This window comes from Pelobates fuscus, chromosome 7 (genome assembly GCF_036172605.1).
Source record: "Pelobates fuscus isolate aPelFus1 chromosome 7, aPelFus1.pri, whole genome shotgun sequence".
NCBI classification, from domain to species: domain Eukaryota; kingdom Metazoa; phylum Chordata; class Amphibia; order Anura; family Pelobatidae; genus Pelobates; species Pelobates fuscus.
In genome coordinates this window covers 22,415,897-22,439,274 of record NC_086323.1, presented here as the reverse complement: position 1 = coordinate 22,439,274, position 23,378 = coordinate 22,415,897, and the positions used below count along the sequence as shown (strand labels likewise).

The 23,378-nt window shown below is 38.3% G+C and overlaps 1 protein-coding gene across 1 annotated transcript in view; it reads left to right on the top strand.

Annotated features, from left to right (window-relative positions):
- The first annotated feature begins 2,162 nt into the window (after nucleotides 1-2,162).
- TRABD2B (TraB domain containing 2B) overlaps nucleotides 2,163-23,378 on the top strand; it is a 263,245-nt gene continuing 242,029 nt past the window's right edge. The window contains exons 1-2 of the mRNA XM_063427781.1: nucleotides 2,163-2,788; nucleotides 5,686-6,246. Of these exons, the coding sequence (XP_063283851.1) occupies nucleotides 2,678-2,788; nucleotides 5,686-6,246 (672 nt within the window). The 5' untranslated portion in view covers nucleotides 2,163-2,677. The remainder of the gene's footprint in view (nucleotides 2,789-5,685; nucleotides 6,247-23,378) is intronic.

Below are 23,378 nucleotides of genomic sequence, written 5' to 3'. Positions count from 1 at the left end.
AGCACTACTTCTAAGGAATGCCCTACCTCCTCTGGTCAGACTCTCCCCTAGCCTCCTTCAAGTAATCTCTGAAACCTCATCTCTTAGTGAGAACCTATCAACTTGACCCCTTAAGAACACAACTTCTGGAATAAAAGGGAATCTTGATGGAATATTCCGTCAAGTGTCCTTAAGGGGTTAATGGGCAATGCTCTCTCTACACCTGTCTGCCTGAATCTCCCGACATAATGTAAGATTTAATTCTCTCACTTTCCCATACTTACAGCATTCCCACACTCCTTATTTTCATCCCTCCCAGCATTTCAGGATAAAAAAGGGACACCTTTATTTTAGAGGTGTGAGTGTGGGTTTGATCTGGGGCGGGGCTGTACTGAGAAAATCCAGGTAATTTTCTAATCACAATTTATACAAATACAATATAATTTCGAAGAAGAACACTGTATCTTATTTACACAGACTGATTTCTAAACACATTTATTGTAGTTTAAAAACACATTGCTATTAGTATTCTTGCTGTGGAGTTCTGTTATACACTCAGACGCTCAGAAACATATTCTGCCTATGTTTAACAGATGCAGCTATTATGTCAAACTCTCTTTACCTCACTCCTGGATTGTAAATTTATTTAGAGCAGAACCCGTTATACCACTTGGTTGTGCTTGCATTGTGTATAATATATTGTACAGCGCTGCTGAATATGTCGGCTACATTTATACAATAGAAATTATCAAAATAATATTAGTAATTGACATAACTTCAGTGGAACTCTTTGCGTCCCGTATGAAAGTAAAATATTAATTAATACGAAATAAATCACTGAAACTGACATCATGAGCAATTGTTATATGCTTCCTGGGAGATTTAGTGTTTGTATACAGAAATAGAACTGTTGTGCAATATATATATATATATATATATATATATATATATATATATATATATATATATATATATATATATATATATATATATATATATATAAATAATAATATGTAACATGTGCACAGAGCAATGGAATATTGACTGTAACATTGTATAACAGAAAGGACAGTAAGTGGAGCCTGGATTAAGGTAAAACAAATCTCTCAAACTCAGGAGATTGTGTGTGTTTGCAGAGTACAGCTGGTGCATTGTGCCTTGTGCTATCCCCTCTCAGGACACAGGGATACAAACTTCAAATGTTCTTTACATACATATTTCTGGTTTCAATGTTTTGTGAGAATTCACACAAGGTGAGAAGTGTCAGTTTTCTTTATTTAGTTATAAATTAAACTACAAAATAAAACCATATACAAACTGTCCCATTTTCTGGGAGATACTGAATGATCAAATGTTTAATTATTTAGCTATTATAACTGGGGATATTGGTCATTATTGGTTCCAAAACGCCATCTAGTCTTTATTAATGGACTGTTTCCATTATAATAGATAGCAGGAATGTTTTAGATCGGCCCACCTAAATCAGAGTCTGACACAGGGCACAGTTTAACTGGAATTAAAACATTGCTATATTCCCTTTTAGTGATAGAATACATCAATCTGATCAATTAATGCTGGTACTGTCATCCCTGGATAATCTGACGACAGATACATTGTGTCATTATACAGTCAGTAAAACCTGTTACTGCATTATAAAAACATTAGAAATGAACAGGCTGGGATATTCATTGTTCATTGTGAGTGTGGGTCTTTCAGGGTGAGTGTGGGTCTCTCAGCCTGTGTCTCAGGGTGAGCGTGGGTCTCTCAGCCTGTGTCTCAGGATGAGTGTGGGTAATACCAGGGTCTCTCAGTCTGTGCCTCAGGGTGAGTGTGGGTCTTTCTCAGTCTGTGTCTCAGGGTGAGTGTGGGTTTCTCAGTCTGTGTCTCAGGGTGAGTGTGGGTCTCTCAGTATGTTTCTCAGGGTGAGTGTGGGTAATGCCAGGGTCTCTCAGTCTGTGTCTCAGGGTGAGTGTGGGTCTTTCTCAGTCTGTGTCTCAGGGTGAGTGTGGGTCTTTCTCAGTCTGTGTCTCAGGGTGAGTGTGGGTCTCTCTGAGCCTGTGTCTCAGGGTGGATGGCTGCAGAGGGAAGGTCTCTTTTCCATGTGTTTGCCTTGTTTATCAGGGTGGATCTGGCTGTAGGAGAGCTGTGTGTCTGCCCCCTCTAGTGGGAGGAGTGCTCTCTCATGGAGTTAAGATGTGACTGAAAAGTAAGTTTGGAAGTTTCTCTCGCCCAGCTGTTACAGGATGAGTGTGTTCTACTGACATGCAGAGAGGTACCTACCTTGCTCCATCCCTAGCAGCCTCTACCTATAGCAGCAGCACCCAGGTCAGCCCTCTACCTACCTCTACCAACCAGGGAAGCCCTCTACCTACCTACACCACCCAGGGCAGCCCTCTACCTACCTACACCACCCAGGGCAGCCCTCTAACTACCTCCAGCACGCAGGGCAACCTACTAGCATCCAGTGGGAGCAAGGACACCCATATGCGCACCAGCACCCACAACACCCATCTACCCACCAGGACCTCCCAGGACAGCCCGGTAGCCAGAGGCTGCAGCCCTCCTTTCCCCCCCTGTGCTCCCTGCTGGCAGCCAGTCCTGGCAGAGATGGGCATGTCATCCTCAGTGGGGGCACAATACACCTTCACTTGCTAAATGCCGGATCTCTCTCATTGGGAACTTATCACCAAGAGGCAACATGTGGCCCCGGACCAGCTTGCTGGGCTTCTCCATGTACTTATTGCTTCTGCAGGAGACCCTGAGCAGGAGGATCCCCATGGACACCGGTCAGTGCACCTTCCCCAAAGCGGTAAGTACTGGAGCCAGAGACAGGCACGTGTGCAGTGTGTGTACTGTGTCAGCTATGTGTGTATACACTGTGTGTACTATGTCAGTTATGTGTGTATACATTGTGTGTACTATGACAACTATGTGTGCAGTGTGTGTACTATGTCAGCTATGTGTGTATACACTGTGTGTACTATGACAGCTATGTGTGCAGTGTGTGTACTATGTCAGCTATGTGTGTATACAATGTGTGTACTATGACAGCTATATATATGTGTGTACTATGTCAGGTATGTGTGTGTGTGCAGTGTGTGCACTATGACAGCTACATGTGTGTGCAGTGTGTGCACTATGTCAGCTATTTGTGTATACACTGTGTGTACTATGACAGCTATATATATGTGTGTACTATGTCAGGTATGTGTGTGTGTGCAGTGTGTGCACTATGACAGCTACGTGTGTGTGTACTATGTCAGCAATGTGTGTATACAGTGTGTGTACTATGACAGCTATACGTATGTGTACTATATCAGCTATGTGTGTGTGTGCAGTGTGTGTACTATGTCAGCTACGTGTGTGTGCAGTATGTTTGCTATGTGTGTGTGTATGTGCAGTGTGTGTACTATGTCAGCTGTGTGTGTGTGTGCAGTGCGTGTGTGCAATGTCAGCTATGTGTGTATACAGTGTGTGTACTATGTCAGCCATATGTGTGTGTGCAGTGTGTGTACTATGCCAGCTATGTGTGTGTGTGCATTGTGTGTACTATGTCTGCTATGTGTGTTTGTGTGTATGTGCAGTATGTGTGCAATGTCAGCTGTGTGTGTACTATGTCAGATGTGTGTTTGCTGTGTGTGTGTACTGTGTCAGCTATGTGTGCAATGTGTGTAGTGTGTGTACTATGTGTGAAAATTCCAGCTATGTTTGCAATGTGTGATATGTGTGTGTAGTGTGTATACAATGTTAGGTATATGTATGCAGTGTGTGTGCAATGTGAGTTAAATGTGTGTGCAATGTGTGCATGTGGTGTATGTAGTGTGTGATGTGTATGCAAAATGAGATTTGTGTGTTTAGTGTGTTTAGTATGTTCTGTGTGTGCGTGCTCAATATGCACAGTGTGTGTGATGTGTGTGCATTGTGTGTAATGTATGAGCAATCTATGTTTCTATATTTATATTTGTATGTATTTGTCTATATATGAATGTGTGCTTATATTGTACTTATCTTTGCATATTGATATTGGGATGTGTGTGCAATAATGGATTTATGTATTTTATGTGTGCCTGTTTATTTGCCTATATGTGCATTTATATATGAATATGTGTGCATGTTTCTATGTATATGTTAATTTATATGAATGTATGCATGTATACCTGTTTGCATTTGTATAGTGTTATGTTTGTACATGTGTGTATGCAGTATTACTATTGGAAAATGCATGTACGTGTATTTTATGAATGAATGTATGTACATGCATGTCACTAGGTATGAGTGTATGTAGGATTTTTTATGCACTTCTATTTTATTTATGTATAAAATTGTATGCATATATTATGTCTTTAAGCATGTATTTGTACGTGAACCTGTGTGCCAGCATGTATATTAGTATTACTTTTGTTACAATAGTGTTTACAGGTATATATATCTATATAATATTGTGCTCAACATTTCCACTTGCCGCTAGCTATTGGAGAGTGATACTGTATCCTGGGGTGGTGAGTTTTAGTGTTAATGACCAGAGTTCATTGGCCCAGAGTGGGGACATGGGGTGCTGAAACCTTTGATTTAAATCCTTAAAAGGATTATGTTATCTGCACACACCCTAGTTTCTCTTTAGTAGAAATCACTGGAGAGAGAGGTCCTTCCATGGGACAGAAACAGGCAAGGGGCTATCTGGCTTTGCATATTGGTTAGGTCATTTGAGATTCAAACACTCAATATTTATGTTAAAGAAACACTCTAACGTTAATTTAGAAAAATGGTTATTTTTCATCATTAGTGTGGATTTTTTTTTTTTTATTCTTTATTTTTGTCGTGCATGCATCACCAACAGTTACTCAAAGCTACACCAGCTTCTGAGTGTAATTTACAGTATTCAACAGAATCACAGGTGGACACAGCACAAATTTTAGATTATAACAAAGAAAGGAACAATAAGAGAAAAACGACACCGTCAGTTAATGTTGAGTTGGAGAGCATGTAGCGTTCCATACACGGACAGGACCAAAGTCCGTTGTGACAAGTATAGGCATTCTCACCTCCGATGTTACCCATTTACATAAGAAGAGTTTAGTGTGGATTTTTTTTAATGTGGATTACAGGATCCTCTTTGTAAAAAACAAAACAAAAAACAAAACAAAAAAAAACAAAAAAAAACAATAAAACCCCCATTAAATTTACCTGCAATAAAACACCAGGAGAGTGTCCTCTTTGCAAACCTACAGCACATTCATGACCGCAGTCACATTTCCGCCAATTCAATGTTTCACAAGAGAAGTATTAGCTGAGTTTAGCCTCATCATGCTATGTGTGATGACGCCTAATGTGAAAAATTGAAGCATTGTAAGCAGGAGGCATATTTTTGGACAAATGCAAACATTGCTGATTCTCAGAAAATGCTCAGATTTTACTTTGTAAGAAAGAATACCACTACATTAATATATAGTGGTTCTGGTGCTTAGAGTGTCCCTTTAAATGTCCCTTAAAGGCCGAAGGTATATAATTCGTAGCGAACACGAAATGCAATGCATCACCCTTTTCATTCATAGAGCTGTTTCAAAGCTTATATGTATGCGTGTCTAAATATTAAATTTTAATATTCTACTTTGTATATAATATATTACCCTGTAATACACATTATATTATATAATGATTATATTTAGTATAGAATAATATTAAACGTTTGTCCTTTTTTCTTTCTAGCAAGAAGAAATGAATTCTTTCCTATGGACCGTAAAGAGAAATCCACCTGCTTACCTGTTTGGAACTATACATGTTCCCTATACCAGAGTATGGGACTTTATTCCCCAAAACTCCAAAACCGCATTTCAGGATAGCAACCATGTATATTTTGAGCTGGATCTCACAGATCCTTATACCATCTCTGCCTTAGCCAGCTGTCAGATGCTTCCCCATGGGGAGAATCTGCAAGATGTTCTACCCAGGGATCTGTACAGGAGACTAAAAAGGCATTTGGAATATGTGAAGCATATGATGCCCCACTGGATTACCTCAGATCAGAGAGGCAAGGGTCTGTATGCTGACTACCTCTTCAATGCCATTGCTGGGAATTGGGAGAGGAAGAGACCCGTGTGGGTGATGCTCATGGTTAATTCTCTAACAGAAGCAGACATCAGGTCTAGAGGTGTGCCAGTTTTGGATCTGTATTTAGCACAAGAAGCAGAAAGGATGCAGAAGAGGACAGGAGCTGTGGAAAGGGTAGAAGAACAGTGCCACCCCCTCAATAGGCTAAACCTCTCGCAGGTAAGTGTCTCTTCTTGTCATTTTGTTGATAGAAGCCACTTAGTAAGAATTCTAGAGATAACATTTCATTTTTTTTTATTTAAATAAATAAATAGGGCAAAATGCTACAGATTTGGGGATTATTGGGGGGAAAGCGACAGGCCAAAAAAAGTCAAATTCTAAAAAAATATTTTGGCTACAAATGTTCAGTTCTTGGTTTAACAAATTAACTCCAGCAGTGGTCGATCTGTCTATACAGATGTTAGCGATATGAGCATCTGGCTACTGACTGATTATTAAACAGGAAATTTCAAAAAAATGCAGTGATGGGTAACTGTTGACATGCCAGCTTTATTGGGGTCTCATGATGTTCAGGCAGCCGAATGTTTAGGAGAAAAGTATTCCATCACACTGGCTCCCTAAATGGAGAGGTGTGTATTCACTTTGATAACTTGGAACTAATGTCAAAACTCCCGAGAAGTAGCCGTTTAGAGAACCGATCTCTTCGACCCCAACAGCTGGAATAAAAAAGGCCATTAATCATTCCACTAGGGAGGAAAAAAGCCAAGGAGAAAATTTTACTTTAACACCATTAATTACCCATAGTAATGTCAGGGCCTAAGAACTGGGAATCCCAGGTCCGAATCCCAGCCAGGAGGACACGTCAGCAGTAAGTGTCCTAATGATATATATTTACCTACCTCAAATCCTCATAGATTGTAAGCTTAGTTGGTCTCTTGGTCTTCTTGGTCTCTAGATATTTTCCTTTCTACAATTGTACAGTGCTGCGGAATATGTTGGCACCATATAAATGCTAGTAATAAATACGCTAGAGTCCATGTAGACAACTGCTAAAAATGTGCTAATTCACTCACCCCACGTGAGACGCAACCCCACGTTCTTTTGTTATCTTTCAATTGGCCTTATTAATAGGAATTCTGAATAACACAATGGTGGAGTTTTCTGTTTTCAATGTAATTTGCACTGATAGAAGAGGTTAAGAAAACACCAATGGTGGCTATACTTTGGACACTGGGTCCTGGAATCGTGCAGCACAATGACTACAATTACTGATCTGTTTTATATGAAGTGTTATTAATATACAGGGAATTGTGCCCAGCTAATATCTACCCTGCTCTATTTAGGCTTCACTGCAACACACAGTTTAGTGAATATACCTAAAATGAATTCTAGACTTTCCTGCTCTGCTTTATGTCATTATTTGGATTAGTATTCAATCATACATATCTGCAGGTGAAAAGGTCCAAATTGTGGCAAATAGATTTCCATGATCATTCACTTAGCATAGCGTGGAGTGACTGGGTACCGACTATGAGCACTCGGGTTACATTTATTTATCTATTTATTGGTGGTTTTATTGTGATAATCTGAAAACTAAGGTCCAAATGCCTTGAGTTGCAGATGTATTTTTATGGATATTTAGGACTTGTGACTAAACGCCAAACAATTTTGCAGGAGAAATGCTTTGAAATATTTATCATTTTTTATTGTGTCCTGGACAAACGGAATGGTTGCATGTTACATTCACATAAAGACAATGGATTAGAAAACTGCATTTTTAAATTACTGTAATAATGAGGTATGCATACTTCTCAATCGGCCCAGATTTGGCGGCACAGTCCTGATGAAGCGATTCTGTTGCACCATCCGTGTTCATCACAGACAAGCCCCAGATACAGGGGCACTTACTTGTGGTTTGCACACAAAACCCAGAACTTCAGAAGCACTCTGGGTATTATCTGCCATGAGTGGTGCTGGCCAGTATGTACAATGGGCTGGTTTGCACTTTTTCTGGGCAAGACTACCCTACAGCATCACTAATGATGCTAACAGTTTCACTGGCAGTTATGAATATGAGGGTCTGTTCATTAAAGGGAAACTTCAGGCACCAACGCAACCTCATCTAAATGAAGTTGTTATGGTGCAAGGAGGCCCCTAGAGGCACTCTTACCTCAAGGGGTTAAACCCTTCTCAAACCGTTAAACCCCAAAGTTGCCAAGTGGCGATGTCCTCTCCTCCGACCCGGTGGCATCCATCTTCAGTAATTTCACTTACAGGAAGCAAGGAGTTTCGCCGGCAGTGGCACTGCCGATTGGCTGAAAGCGGTCAGTTGACACTCTCAGCCAATCAGTGACTCCCCATTCACAAAACCAGCATGGAAAGAAACGTACCCTTTTCAAGCCAGTTTAGTGAAAGGGGAGTCACTAATTTCATAAAGTTACTTACTCTTATTGTGACTTCAGTCAGTAAAAGGAGACTGTGGTACATTGTCAGCCAGACATTAAAGAAAATAGAATTTAGGAACAAGTAAGAGTTTTTTTTTGTTTTGTTTTTTTTCAAAACTCTACTTAAATTATTAAATCTGATGCTTGCCTGATGCTTATATTTTCAGAATTAAATAAAAAGAAATATATGCACCGGATCACTAAAAAGCGAATTGTCGGAATGCATCTGTGAATTAAAATTAGTCAAAATTTAAGAATTCTCCTAGAATACTTCCTCTATGCTTTCATTTGTCATTCTGGACCAACAATTTTAAATGAAATTAGAATTTCTGACATTTCAGACTTTGGTGAAAATCCTGTTAGTCGTGTTTACTTGCACATTAATAGCATGACAGAGTTCCTTTCTATTTTTAATTCCAGAATACGATCTTGAGGGTCTTTTCCCTAAACACATAATTTGGGGATTTGGTGACTAAACCTGCACAGTATAGCCCCCAAAAAGTTGTTTTTGAAACAAATGCCAATGTTATCGCATTAATTATGTATTTTAAAAAACTTGCCTGGATACTTCGGCCCAGTAGGTTTAACCCTGCAATGTAAAACATTGCATTTTTTTTTTTTTTAAACTCGCCTCCGGTGGCTACCATATTGACAGCCACTAGACGTGCTTCCTGCTGGAGATACTGAATAAAGCGTGGTCATGTGACTGCAGCCCCATAAGAAAACATTGCCACGTGATGCGCATGTACATTGGGTCCTCCAACGCTCCTCTGTGACATCGCAAGAGGAGGAGAGATAAGCAGCCCCGCAGAGCCTGTAAAATAGTAAAACACGATTTTAAAAAAAAATTGTTTTTATTGCAAAATGTGAGGAGAGCGTTTGTCTTCCTAATGCTTTAGTGTTAATTTAATACATTTAGGAACAATAGTTTAAATATGTGCCATAGCAAATATTTTGGACCATTTGTTCATTTAGGGTTTTTAAGATAAACCAATGCTATACATAAAGAAAAATGATTGATAACGAGATGTCGCAGACTATGTTGGAGACGGACTGTACAAACCATCCATTTTCTTGCATCTTGCTACTTTGGAGGAATTTTGTCCTGAGGGCAAGTGTTACTGCATTTCTGTTTGGTGTGCTGGAGGTGTCCTCAGCTAGCACTCCTCGCTTTGTATATTTACGCACAGTTCTCACATTTGTATATAGTCTGTATACATGTAAAGGACAAACAACGCAATCTGCTGGGAGACACGTTTACAAATACAGTGTCACATTCTGATAAATTGCTCCCACATTGCGATTATACAAGGCAAAGCAATATGACATTAACAGGAGCCATTACCTTTTATTTCTATGTTTTTGTTTATCTTTTTATCTATGGACCCAGATGAATTTCTTGCAGTAAGCAAATAAATTCTTATTTACCAGGGGTAAAAAAAACACAACATGTTTCTTAGCAGGGGAAAAAGCCCAGCAAATTCTCTTCAAAATTTTCTCTTACTGATGTAGTAACCCCTTCTTTCTTCATTGGGGTGGAACACGGACAAGCTCTTTCTTTCACTGTCACAGCAAAGCATTGCATTACCTGCCTAACGCTTTTCAAAATGTGTTATTCTTTAACTTTAAATTGTTCTCATGACCGGTAGACTAGCAGAGTCAGATAGCTGCAAACTACTAGTCCCCAAACATTGGCAGACAAGAGGCATTGAAAGTGCAGAGTTAATTTAGTCACACCCACAACGGTATCCTAAAATGCACCCAGGAAAATACTGACCATTTGTTCACCCCATGGGGCACCAGCAGAACTAATTTCCGAGGTCACCCCAGCATGTTTGGAAGTTACATCATTGCTTTTAATTTCTCCCTAAAAGAATGTCTTCCAGTGCCAAAAAATCTGTTCCTTGTTTTTCCCCTGCGGCCAAACCCTCTAACCTTTTGATTGTGTTTGTGGAAAATAAAACAAAAACATTCTGACTTCCAAAATCCAAAAAAGATGACTAACCCTTAACTTCACATTTAAAAAATGTTGTAACCAAGACGTCTTCCGACACAATGATTTGCCAGATCAGTGTGAGCTCGGCTGCAGAGGTCCAACTTTACTGTACAATTTGTTATTTTGTGTCCACATACAATTTAAATTAACTTTATCTTCAAAGGTCATCAGTTCTGTCTGGTTATCGGAGCTAAAGAAAATAAAAACACAACTGGCAGAAATGGACTGATCTTATTTGAAGAATATTAAATATCAGACAAGGTTTCCTCATTTATTATAATGACACTGAAGCCATAAATATTTAGTCATGGCCGTGCCACCCCTGTTTATCTTGGGTTAGTGTGTCATGAACACCTGTCTGTGGGTTTGATATTTTATTTGATGCACAGGAAATGTTTTGGCTGACTTTAAAGAAATATTTATTTAAAAAAACAAAAACAAAAAAACAATATATAAAGTGTTATAAAGTGTTTCAAAAGCTATTAAGAGAAGTTACACAGGTGACTGGGAAATCAGAAGTTCTGTACCTTTTATAGCGCCTTCCTTGGGTGAATATTGGGAAATCTGTCTGCCTGTCCGTCCATCCGTCTGTCCAAACAGCCTATCAAATGTAGGCAATTGTAAAGAACATTGAAGTCAACTTTTTTTATGGTGTAGACATGCACAAGTGTCCGTAATAGGATCCTCAGAGGGGGCGGAGCGATGATGTAGGACGCACGCCACGCTCCATGATGTAGGACGCACGCCACGCTAGGTGGGAGGGCTGCAAATTGAAGACGAAGGACGCCATGGATGTAAACAGACCCTCGAGAGAGGAGACATGAGGTGCTGGCAGCGTACGAAAAGTCTACACAACTTGGCAGACCCCGAAACGGGGGATAGAATTTATCTGAGGAAGAAAGAGGAAAACTGATGTGTGACACAACAGGGAAACTCAGCTAATTCCATCAGAGAACAGAGGCTCTGAGAAACCGGTCGAGATAGAGAAGTGCTAGCAATTCCTCTAACAGATAAATAACACCCATCTTATCTATTTGATCATTTTATTAGTATGTAGTACTTATCTGATCTATTCACTGCACAGCTTGCAGACATAGGAGAAATGTAGTAAATCTCATTAGAAAGGGAATAAATAACGGGACTGGGTCCACTGCATTCAACTGAAGGGACTAGGAGGAGGAAGTGGGGTGGCCAACTAGACCAGGCAGACTTCATTTTAAAGGAGAGTTATTTATTTTTCTCCTGATACAAGTAACAGCCCAACTAAACAGATCATAGTCATAATAATCTGGCCCCAACATGAAAGTACAGCCCCAAGAAAGGAGAAAACAGAAAATAAAGACACCAGATCTGAAAAAAAGATTCTCAAATTTTTTTCTACCCCAATCATCCAGCCCTGGGGAAAGTGGAGACGGTGCCTCATTTATTCAAGCAGAAGACAGGACCTATAATAAAATGATGGGAATAAAACACAAGCAGTGTTTACTGAAATATTTAAAAAAGTCAACAACAATTACTTGAAACAAATCTCTCAGGAGATACAAAATAATGTATAAAGAGATAAAGAAGGATATCGCTTTAATAAACCAAAAAGTCATACATATGGAAGAAAGGCTTGAAGCTGTGGGTTTTTAGCAAGGACACGCACAGGTGTCAAAATGTATCATACAGACAAACCCATCACCATAATCAATTATTACACCAGCACATCCTCGAGGGATTCCCACAAGGTGTCAGCCAACAATCATCAAGAATTAAACAGCACGTTTAAGGTTTGCAAAGACATTAAATAGAGAATCTGTAGAGATTTGGAACAAAATTCTTTGGACATGAGATTATTGTGAAACTGAGTGTTAGAAAGAGAAAAGTGCAGATAAAGAAAGTAGACGCTCATGAAGCATGGCATACCACATCATCAGTGAAACACGGAGGTGATAGGACCATAGCTGGCTCGCTTATCTTTATTGCTAAATGTGGCCAATGACATTAGCAGGACTGTGAGTTCTGAAATCTAGAAAATCTGAAATCGGTTTACTTCCAACTAAATACCTCCAAGTTTACTGGAAGGTGGGAAGTTCTTTGTCTCGTAGTTGGACAATGTCACCAAACACACTTATAAATAAACCAAGGAATCGAGGCCAGTGGGTGGAATGTTCTTGACTGTCCACGCAGATCACTTGACCTGAATTCAATCATGCTTGCTAGAGGATAGACTAGTATTGCAGATAATTACAAGGGAATATACACAGTGTTTGGTAATGTCCATGGATCACAGACTTTGGGCAGGATCCGTACTACACAGATCTACACCTGCAACTACTAAATTATCAAATTAAAGCAATAGAAACAATAAGATGGGGTAAAGTTGTTATGGTGTCTAGGGTCACCCCACACCTCCCAGAGATTGCCCCTTTTTTGTTTGAATGTGGGATTACCACTTCTGCATTGTCAGTGCCTACTTCCTTCATCCTGGATCTTATTGATAGGCTGTCCACTTTGGTGGGAATGACCTCCATGACTTGATGCACCATAGCCACTACACTGAGCTGTTATGTTGCCTAGAATTCCGCTTTAACGCTGGCAGTCTGCCTTCTCTGAGTAGCTGTAATACAGAGCTAAAGTAACTAAACATGGATCACTGTCCAAATGCTTATGGACTGCGTTGTATGTCTTCGGTTTTCTCACTCTTTTGTTCTTTTCAAACCATTTAAAAACATTTTAAATAAAAAAATAAAAAAACACGACTATTTTATTAACCCATTGCAGAGGAGAATAACCCACAAATTGAGTTAATCTGCATGCAATGTTTTGGCTGTATAAATTGTTTGGCATGTGTGGATAATGCATTTAAAATGGAATGGAATATGAGAGCAAAGAACATTTTATTTGGTTTCATATCAACATATTTAAGTTGTGGACACTATCTGCTCTATAGCTCACTAGAGAGAGAATACACTCTGGGAGAAAGGAACACATTTAACCCTAAAGGCTCTGTAGATCCTCCATCCCCATCATGTGACTTCACTCCCAATTCATACTAATTACTGGGTTTTTACTTTCTGTATTACATATTTCTCTTCGAATTGGCAGGAAAATCGAATCTTCTCGTGGAGTTTGCTGTTTTATTTCACTGCCTTATGGTTTTTATTATTGACTGCTTATGAACATTGTTGAAAAACAAACAATTTCAAAACTTTTTGAACTCTTATGATCCCAGCGAACACACCTGCATTGTTCTTGGGTTTTTGTTTGATAAACGTTTTAAAAGGATATTCATGGAGTTGATGTAGGACTTTGGCTGGTGAGCTTACACTTTAAGAACGATTTCAGCGGTACTAAAGGGTTACTCCAAGCAACATGACCACCTCCGCCCGCTGTATTGAGTATGATGCCAGGAGTACCCTGGCCCAGTTCGCTGGTAACGGGGCAAACTGTTTTTGCCATCCCACCTGTAAACTCTGTATGTGCAGTGTCATAGTGAAACGCTGAATACACAGACTCTGTGCGCCATGAACGCTTCACATTACTGAAGTAGTTATGGTGCATGGAGTTATCTTATATTAGTGAGTTAAATTCACATGATTTACTAAACTGTAAATTGTTTTCATTTGGAAACAAATTCTGATTCAGTTATTTTGACCTAAAATTTTAGATTACTCTATCAATTGTTACTTATCAGATAGGGATACATATTGTGCAAAAATGTCAGTTTATATATTCAGCTTGAAAGCATATAGATCGTGAGATAAATGCATTTATTTAACCACCACACCCAGCCGGATATAATGCCTCTGGCAAATTTCACGTGATGCTGAATTGATGACATAAACTATTACATGTGTAATGCTTGATACGTTGTAACACAAATCTCCTTCTGATATACCAGTATGAATCCATAGTGACTTCATACACTGATTGCTGGCACACCTTGACATACTCATACTGTCAGCATCCGATTACACAGAGCTCTGGCTGAAGGTGAGAGAGTTTAATAGCAGTCGCTCTGTCTGTATATTGTCCTGAAGGACACAACCTACTAGCTGATCATTCAATTTATTCAAGCTTCCCGCCCAAATATAATAATCCAGTTAAATATTTTACCAACTTTTCCTAAATGGCAAAAAATATTTATTTTTGAAAATTACATTTTAATATTTAAAAAAAAAAAAAAAAACTATTACTATATGTTCTTCCTTAGCAATGAATTGTTAAAACTCTTCTCCACTGAAAAAGCTGAACACTTAAAGTGGCACTCAAATCACCTTAAGCATTATAGACTTTCGTAGTGGTTATGGTGCTCATTGTGGTCCTAGTTGTTTGTCACACAGGGGTTGAGTCTGTACCCAAATCCCAGGCTCTCTCTACAATTGAAATAATGTGTGTTTGGATGCCAAGAGAGACCCAGTTTTTGTCAAATGGTTTTAAAAAACAAACGGTTCGACTAATAAAATGAAAAGACGATTTTATGTGCGCTACAACAACTATAACCACCACATGAAACAATAGCCTTGGTTTATAAGCTTTCCAAATGATTCAATACTGTTAAAAAAAGTTTTCGAATGATTTATTTACAAACCTCACCATTTTGATAGATAAATCATTTAATCAGTCACTCGAAGCTCCATTAAAACTTTGCAATGATTATAAAGATTATTTTTTTAGAGAATGTCCTACCGGCACCTCTGAGAGTGACTTGTAACTAGTGATTTGTAAAATACTGCTGCAGCTATAAGACAGCCTTGCAGCCTCGTCAGTTAGGCACCTGGAATTCCCAGCTCAGTGCTATCCATAACAATTTTGTCCAACTTGGGCTTCGTGCAGTTTATGAGATAAGATCAGACTCCAGAGAGCAGAATAAAAGGATTCGTATTGGTGCAGTCAGCTTCTCTATGCCGTGCAGTTTAAAGATTTTGGATGAAAAGGATTTATTACTTTTTCTTTGCATTTTTTTATGCATAAATTTAAAAAAAACGAAAACTAGAGAGTAATTTTAATGTAATTGATTCTCCTTAAGAATTCATATTACAATATTATAATTTAATATGCGTATAATTAATAAAATAGAACATCTTGTAGAACAGTGAATCATAGTGACTTGAGTCATTGTAACAGGCATCACGTTTGTTAGATCTGCTTTTCTGAACTGACTTTAAGGGTTTTCCGTGCGCTTAGACTGCCAAAACAAAGCAAACTATTCCGCACTGACAAGCCAAACTAAATGGGAGAAATAATAGATAAGAACAGATGTTTAGGATAATCATTTAGGGGGGTGGGGGGAGGAGGAGCGAGGCTCAAAATCTACATCGTGTTTTATTTTGCTTGTTTCCACCAAGTTCAACCATTTGCTAACCAAGCACTTTCCATGCCAATGTTTTGTTAAATGCTGACAGTTGAATGCTGTTGAGATATTTAATGGGATGAGGTGTGTAGCCATCGGTGTATGCAAGATGTACCTTGGAACACCTTAATTCGGAGCAATATTGTCCTCCCTGTCTCCTTGTTTAGATTTTTATGGGCTCGTTTAGATGAGATTGACTTATCTTACAATTTTTTTGAAGAGGAACATTTTTTAACTAACCTTGCATACTCATGATCAGCATGACACCAAAACCAGTTATTTTATCTCATTTTTTTCAAATAGCATTTTGTTATTTTTAGACATTAATTTTATCATTCATTTTACACACCCTAATGAAAGGTGCTACACACACCTATGCATGCAGTGGGAGTGAATGTACAGAAGACTTACCTCTGCTGTAAGTGATTGGTGATCACCATGATGATGTGTGTGAATGCTCAGAGTATTTTCTCCCATGGTCATACGCTTTGTGCACAGTATCACGGAGAGAAGATTACTTTAGAATGGATCTCTAGCCCCGAATTTAGTAGAAGTGAAAAAGCAACTGAATTTTTTTTTTCTTTTTTTTTTTTTTTAATAAATATAATAGATAACGTTTAAAATAAAACCATGATTAGGTCAAGCGCTAAGAGTAAAAATGAAATGGAACTCTGCAGCAAACATCACAGGGTGTGGGGGATCCCTCTATCCCCACACATACCAGAAAGTACAAAAAGAACAAGGGGAGCCAGTTGGTTTTAAACCCTGTTATAATGTGTCATCACTTGTAACAGACAGAAGGCAATCTCGGAAGAATGATGGGGATGCCAGGTCGTTTAATGTTTATTTTTTTCTACTTTTTTTATTTAAACCAACGTGTATAAGTGTAATTTAAATTTAGACGTATATATTTCATTAAAAAGAAAAACCTTGAAATATAATACAGGATGAACTGGATTAAAATAAATCCCATTGCTGCAATTTGATACCTGCATTTAGCATCGCTTATATCCCAGTAATTACCTGACTTCATGACTTGAGCAAAATACAATATAAAGGTGAAAAGGCGCTGTCGTAAGGAAGGAACAGGAATTAAAACTCAGATCTGGTTTTACTGGTAAATCATGTTTTTTTGTTCTCTTGGCATATCTAGGCTATGATTAGTATATATGTATGTATAATATAACTATTATTTCCTTATTATATATATAATTTGTTAACCATAGTTTGCGCCTGGGTATGATGTAATTTATTGTGTAAAGTCATCAACCGCAAGGTATTGTCCTTAAGATATATCCCAATATATGGTGGGATCATGGTAAATGCTAAATATTTATTTTTAATATTGGATGCAATAATATATTAAATAATGTTTTTTAATATTTTATTATTATTTTATTATTTATAAATTTTGTAGCGCTGAGAATGGGTGAACTAACAGACACGTAATAGTATGCAGACAAGTTGGACACACAGGAACAGAGGGGTTGAGGGCCCTGCTCAATGAGCTTACATGCTGGAAGGAATGGGGTATAGTGACACAAAGGGTAAAAGTAGGGGTATCAAAGAAGGTTGCTAGAAAAGGATTCACTGAGGACGTAGTATGTTATTTTTGAAGCTACAGGAGAGGAGTCAGGGTGCGGGAATGAAAAGCTGTTAACAGTTTTACTGATACCCTTTTCTCAAGAAGTGAGTTTTCAATCATTTTTTGAAGGAGTGGAGACTGGGTGCAAGTCTAACGGAGAATTGAAAGTCATGTTTCAGTGTTTGCAGATGACACACAACTTTGTAAAATAATACAATGTGAGCAAGATATTACTTTGCTGCAGAAGGATTTAGATAGACTGGAGGACTGGGCACTCAAATGGCAGATGAAATTTAATGTTGAAAAATGCAAAGTTATGCACTTCGTCGTAAAGAATACACAAGCAACGTATACCCTTAATGGAAGTGAATTAGGGATAACAACACACGAAAAGGACTTGGGAATTGTTATAGACAACAAACTATGCAACAATGTGCAATGTCAATCAGCAGTGGCCAAGGCCAGTAAGGTATTGTCATGCATGAAAAAGGGCATTCATTCTCGGGACGAGAATATAATTTTGCCTCTTTATAAATCACTGGTAAGACCACATATTGAATATGCTGTGCAATTTTGGGCACCTGTTCTAAAGAAGGATATCATGGCACTAGAAAAAGTGCAGAGGCGGGCTACAAAATTAATAAAAGGAATGGAACATATCAGCATATATGAAGAAAGGTTAACAAATTTAAACCTATTTAGTTTAGAAAAACGTCGCCTGAGAGGGGATATGATAACATTATACAAATATATTCGGGACCAATACAAACCATTGTGTGGAAATCTATTCAAAAACCAGACTTTACATAGGACACGAGGCCATGCGTTTAGACTGGAAGAAAGAAGATTTCGTCTAAGGCAAAGGAAAGGTTTTTTTACTGTAAAAACAATCAGGATGTGGAATTCTCTGCCTGAAGAAGTGGTTTTATCAGAGTCCATACAGATGTTCAAACAGCTACTAGATGCATACTTGCAAAGACAGAATATTCAAGGATATAATCTTTCAATGTAGGGTAATAACTGCTTGATCCAAGGATAAATCTGATTTCCATTCTGGGGTCAAGAAGGAATTTTTTGTCCTAGCTTGTTGCAAAATCGTGCTTCAAACTGGGGTTTTTTTTGCCTTCTTTTGGATCAACAGCAAAAAACAAATGTGCGGAAGGCTGAACTTGATGGACGCAAGTCTCTTTTCAGCTATGTAACTATGTAACTATGTAAGAATGATCTAGAACTTTGTTAGCTATGCTTGGCAGTCCCCATGTCTCTGAATTACTATTCCCACGATGCTTAACTAACCAAGGTCATATAGTTATAAAATTCTAAGGTGCCCTAGCATATCTCAGAAGTCTCTATCCATGTACTAAAAAAATCACAGAGAAAAAAAAAAACACATTATAAATAAGAAATAATAGCACTACGCACACACGGGGCTCAGCTCATTGCAACGAAGAATTGTATCCGTAATTAAATGGTTTCACTGGGTACAATGTAACTATGAAAGCTCCAAGGCAGTCCTGCATGTCCTGATCCAACAAAGTGACGGGACGTGGCGTCAAATATTAACACTGGGGAAGACCTGATAGCCATATGTACAATTTAAAAAAAAAAAACATTTTGATATCACTTGCTCATGCGAAATGCAATGGGGCCTCTAGCAAGCTGAGTCTTATTAATGCACTGGATAAAAGATTCCGATACCTAATAAAGTGAAAAATAAAAATAGCATTTTCAGACGTTGATACTCAGAAACAAATCTTTTGATATAAATAAGATTGACAGCTTTAATATTCACATTATGAGTTATTTACTATTTTCTATCCACTTGTATTTATGTTAAAAGTGAATTATCTCCTGTAAATGGTTGTTTAACATTTGTACATGTTTAGAAATAACCCGCTTTGAATCTCTAATCTTTGTGTTGTGCTTTAACTGCTTATCCCAATGCTGACACACTGACGAATCGTGATCTTACGTTCTCACTCGCTGACAATACTGATGCTTTATATAGTGCTGGGACCTGAATGGCAGGAGGCAAAGTAATGCTATGTGTGTGAATGCATTTTATTTTATGCAATTAGACACTTCAATATTTGGCAGAAATCAGCAAGGAACTGTGAAAGAGGGACCAAAGGATCAGAAGATTCATAATTGTGTATAATGCATCGACTATATACTTTATATTGATATTAATGTACAGAGGAACTGATTGTGTCATTGAGAAGATACTGTCGAACAATCCTTGCTAGCCACAATCACACACACACACCTACCTAATAACACTGTCATGCACAATCCTAACAAGCAACTCTCACATGTCTAAATAATTATACACACATACCGAATTAGAACCTAATTTTGGTTCTTCATAGAATAGGCTTGGATTTTTGAAATTTTTTAATTCTGAAGAATTTTTTTGGTTCGATTCAACTCAGTTCTGAAAAAATTCAGATCGTAACGAATACTGCCAGGGAAGCCTTAAAATTAAAGAAAAAAGGTACTTGTAGTATCTCTTGAACCAAAAAAAAACCCCTCAAACTGTACATTAGAGAGTCAAAGTTGATAATAACTGGCAGTGGCTACTAGCAGCAGCCACCACGAAACTAATTCCGAAAATGAAACGATCCGATTAGGCTTGATTAACGTGCTATTCGGTTTATTCACTATTTTGGGAGAAGTTATCGGACAACCTCAGACATGTGATGGCAAAGCAGCCAGAGAACCCTCTCTCAAAGCTCTGCATCTATTTAGCAACAATATTATTATAAGAGTAATATTTATAAGTATATATAATATTTGAGATAAATGATTTATGTAAATGTATACAGAGTAGGTTAATAGAACATACATTTCAATTAGATAGTTCCATCACTTGATATTGTGTTTTTTTTTCTCGATTTAACGTGTGACGTTTAAAACCAGATATTAGTAAGAAATAAAGAGATAGGTTGCGTGATGAATTAGAACAAGAAAAATGTACAACACCAACTAACAGCGATCAGAAGATCATCCAGTTAAGACCCTTTCAGATTTTCGTTTCTCAGAACAAACCGGAGCGAAAAACTATTTTTCTTTAAGTGACGGTTGACAGAAATATCAAGGCTAATGTGTGCTTAGTTGAGGAGACTAGAGATCAAATAACTAGAATTAATCAGCTTGCCATCACTAAGTGACCTGTTTAAAAGGTTACTGCAGTAGTATCTTGCTTTACTTTTACATCTCTGAAGTGCCAGAGCACAATTAGAGGGACTCTGTCATGTCAAAACATGTGAATAACAAGGACAGACTCAGGAACGGACTGACATTTTATCTATACTCTGTGCAAGGGAAATCACAAGCAAATATACAGATCGAATGAACTACCTGCCTTAAGATCTCTCCTGCCACCTCTTCTGTAGGCAGCCATGTTTGCAGTCTTCCATCCTAAAAAAGTTTGTTAGATTGGTAGTGGTACCCTGGAGATTGGTATCAGACAGATTACATGTTAAAATTCATTATCTGCGTTTACTGGACATTTTCTAATGCTTAGGGAATTATAAGGATTCGATAGGGAACTGTGAACTATTTTCTGTCACATAATTCGTTTAAAAAGGACCCATCACTTTTCAGGACATTGCAACATAGTATAAAACATTGTAAATCACCTGTAACATCTTTTTGTTATGTGATGTTCAGTAATATTTTAAATATAAATTAAAGGTTAAAAGATACACTATAGTCACCAGAACAACTACAGCTTATTGAATTTGTTCTGGTGAGTAGAATCATTCCCTTCAGGCTTTTTGCTGTAAACACTGTCTTTTCAGAGAAAATGCAGTGTTTACATTACAGCCTAGTGATAACTTCACTGGCCACTCCTCAGATGGCTGTTAGAGATCCTTCCTGGGTCATGGCTGCCTAAAATGCATCCAAACATTCAGTATCTCCTCCCTCCCTGATTTTTCCTAATAGAGATTCATTAATTCAATTCATCTCTATGAAAAGATGATGATTGGCCAGGGCTGTGTTTGAATTGTGCTGGCTCTGCCCCTGATCTGCCTCCTTGTCAGTCTCAGCCAATCCTATGGGGAAGCATTGAGATTGGATCAGGCTACCACTTCTGATGATGTCAGCAGACTGCTTGTTTTTTTTAGGCAAATGGCATGCAGAGTTACAGCTTCAGGCTTGAATACAGTAAGATTGTGCTAAATTTATGGAGGCATGTGGGGCCCAGGGGGACTAGATGGTGGTTTTAACACTATAGGGTCGGGAATACATGTTTGTATTCCTGACCCTATAGTGATCCTTTAAGATTAAGCAGTTGGCATCAGAATCCAGTTCAGTCCCTAGAGTCGGGACTGTCCTGCCAAAATCGGTACTGTTGGGAGGCTTGTGATATGCACTGTTTAGAGAAGAGACACTGGTCCTCGCTCACTAATTGGCCTGACTGAGGCTGGAGGAGGGAATAGAATGAAATGATAGTCTATGGCTATTAGAACTAATGTAAATGAATATGTACAACATGTCAGAAGTCATTCCTCATGATAGCGCCTCTTTAATTTAAGAATTTACAAAACATTACGGTTTCTTCTATCTGAGCATTTTATACGTAAGATACAATAATGCAGGTTACAGATCAAGTGATGTAACCCAGGCTTGCAGATCTGTGTGGAGCCAATAAGATACAGAATGTCCAACCTGCTTGTTTGTTATTGGTTGTTATGTGGATACAGACTCTTCCAATTAGTTTATCAATTTGGATAACATCAGAAATCCCACTTCTAAACTAATTTGCCCAATTGCTCTCCTGTTAGGCTGCTGTGGGAAATCTGGACTGATACATGCATAGCATATGTTTTTAATTTACATTTTTGTGCAGAGCTGCAGGAAACATGTTATCTAATTAAATCATATGGGTGTGGCGGTATCGTGTGCAATTGATCTCAAGTACTACAGGCGAGTCAAGCTACTACTTTGGGTTCTGATGTTGAAGAGGAATACTTTTTATTTTTTCCTATATATAAAAAAAATACGTGAATAATGAAAGTCCTTTTCTGTTTCACGGGAATTTGAGGTGTTATATTTCCCAGCCCAATGTTTCAGTGGTCTTAACCTACACCCAACCGTATCCCAACGTCTTACATTAGGTGAAGGGTGCGTGCCGATCTAGATGGATATTGAGACAGCCATGTATAGCGATCTCTTCCTGTCTCCTGGCTATTACTGTGCATCATGAGTTTAAAAACATGTAGCAAGTAGTTGTAGGGGGGGGAGAGAGTCATATAGCACAGCAGCAAACGTGTGTTTACCATTGTCCGGGATTAAAGGAACATCACAGACATTTATAGCATTTAAAGCTTCCTGTAATGCTTTATCTGTGAAAAGTGAGTCATTGTTTCATTTTACAAAAAGTGCAGATTTCAACAGAAATTGGCACATTTTTCAATGAACCTTGTTACACCCCCCTGGCTGTCAATCAGATAACTGGTCCTGTTACTTCCTGGTTTGTTTAGCTCAGTGGAGCTGAACTCAAGAGGCAGCAATTGCTCAGAGCACCTGCCTTGCAAATACTTCTCATTGAGCTGCATTGGGAAGTCTGTGATTGGACAGCCACAGAAAGTCTGGGCGATGTTAGACTAGGAGGGCGTTTAAAGGTTGCAGACAAGGGAACTGCTGCAGGTTTTGCTAGTTGTTTTTCAATATTACCCCAATGAAAAATTGTATATATATATCAAAATTTTAAAGAAAAAATATCAGGCACTCAATGTGATAACTTCAAGCACATTTAATGGACACAGAAATATCTGAATAATTGTGTAGAAGTATAAAAACGATATCGTACTCTTTTGGCCACACCCCCTTTCTCCTTCCATCACTTCCTAAATATTTTATTGTCCGGAACTAATCGTACAGCTGGTGGTCCAGGAGTGCCTCTTTAATGGCATTATGCTGTAGCTCTAAGATACTCAGTTCTGTGTGTGTGCCAGCGGAGGATACTGTTCTCTAGTGAGT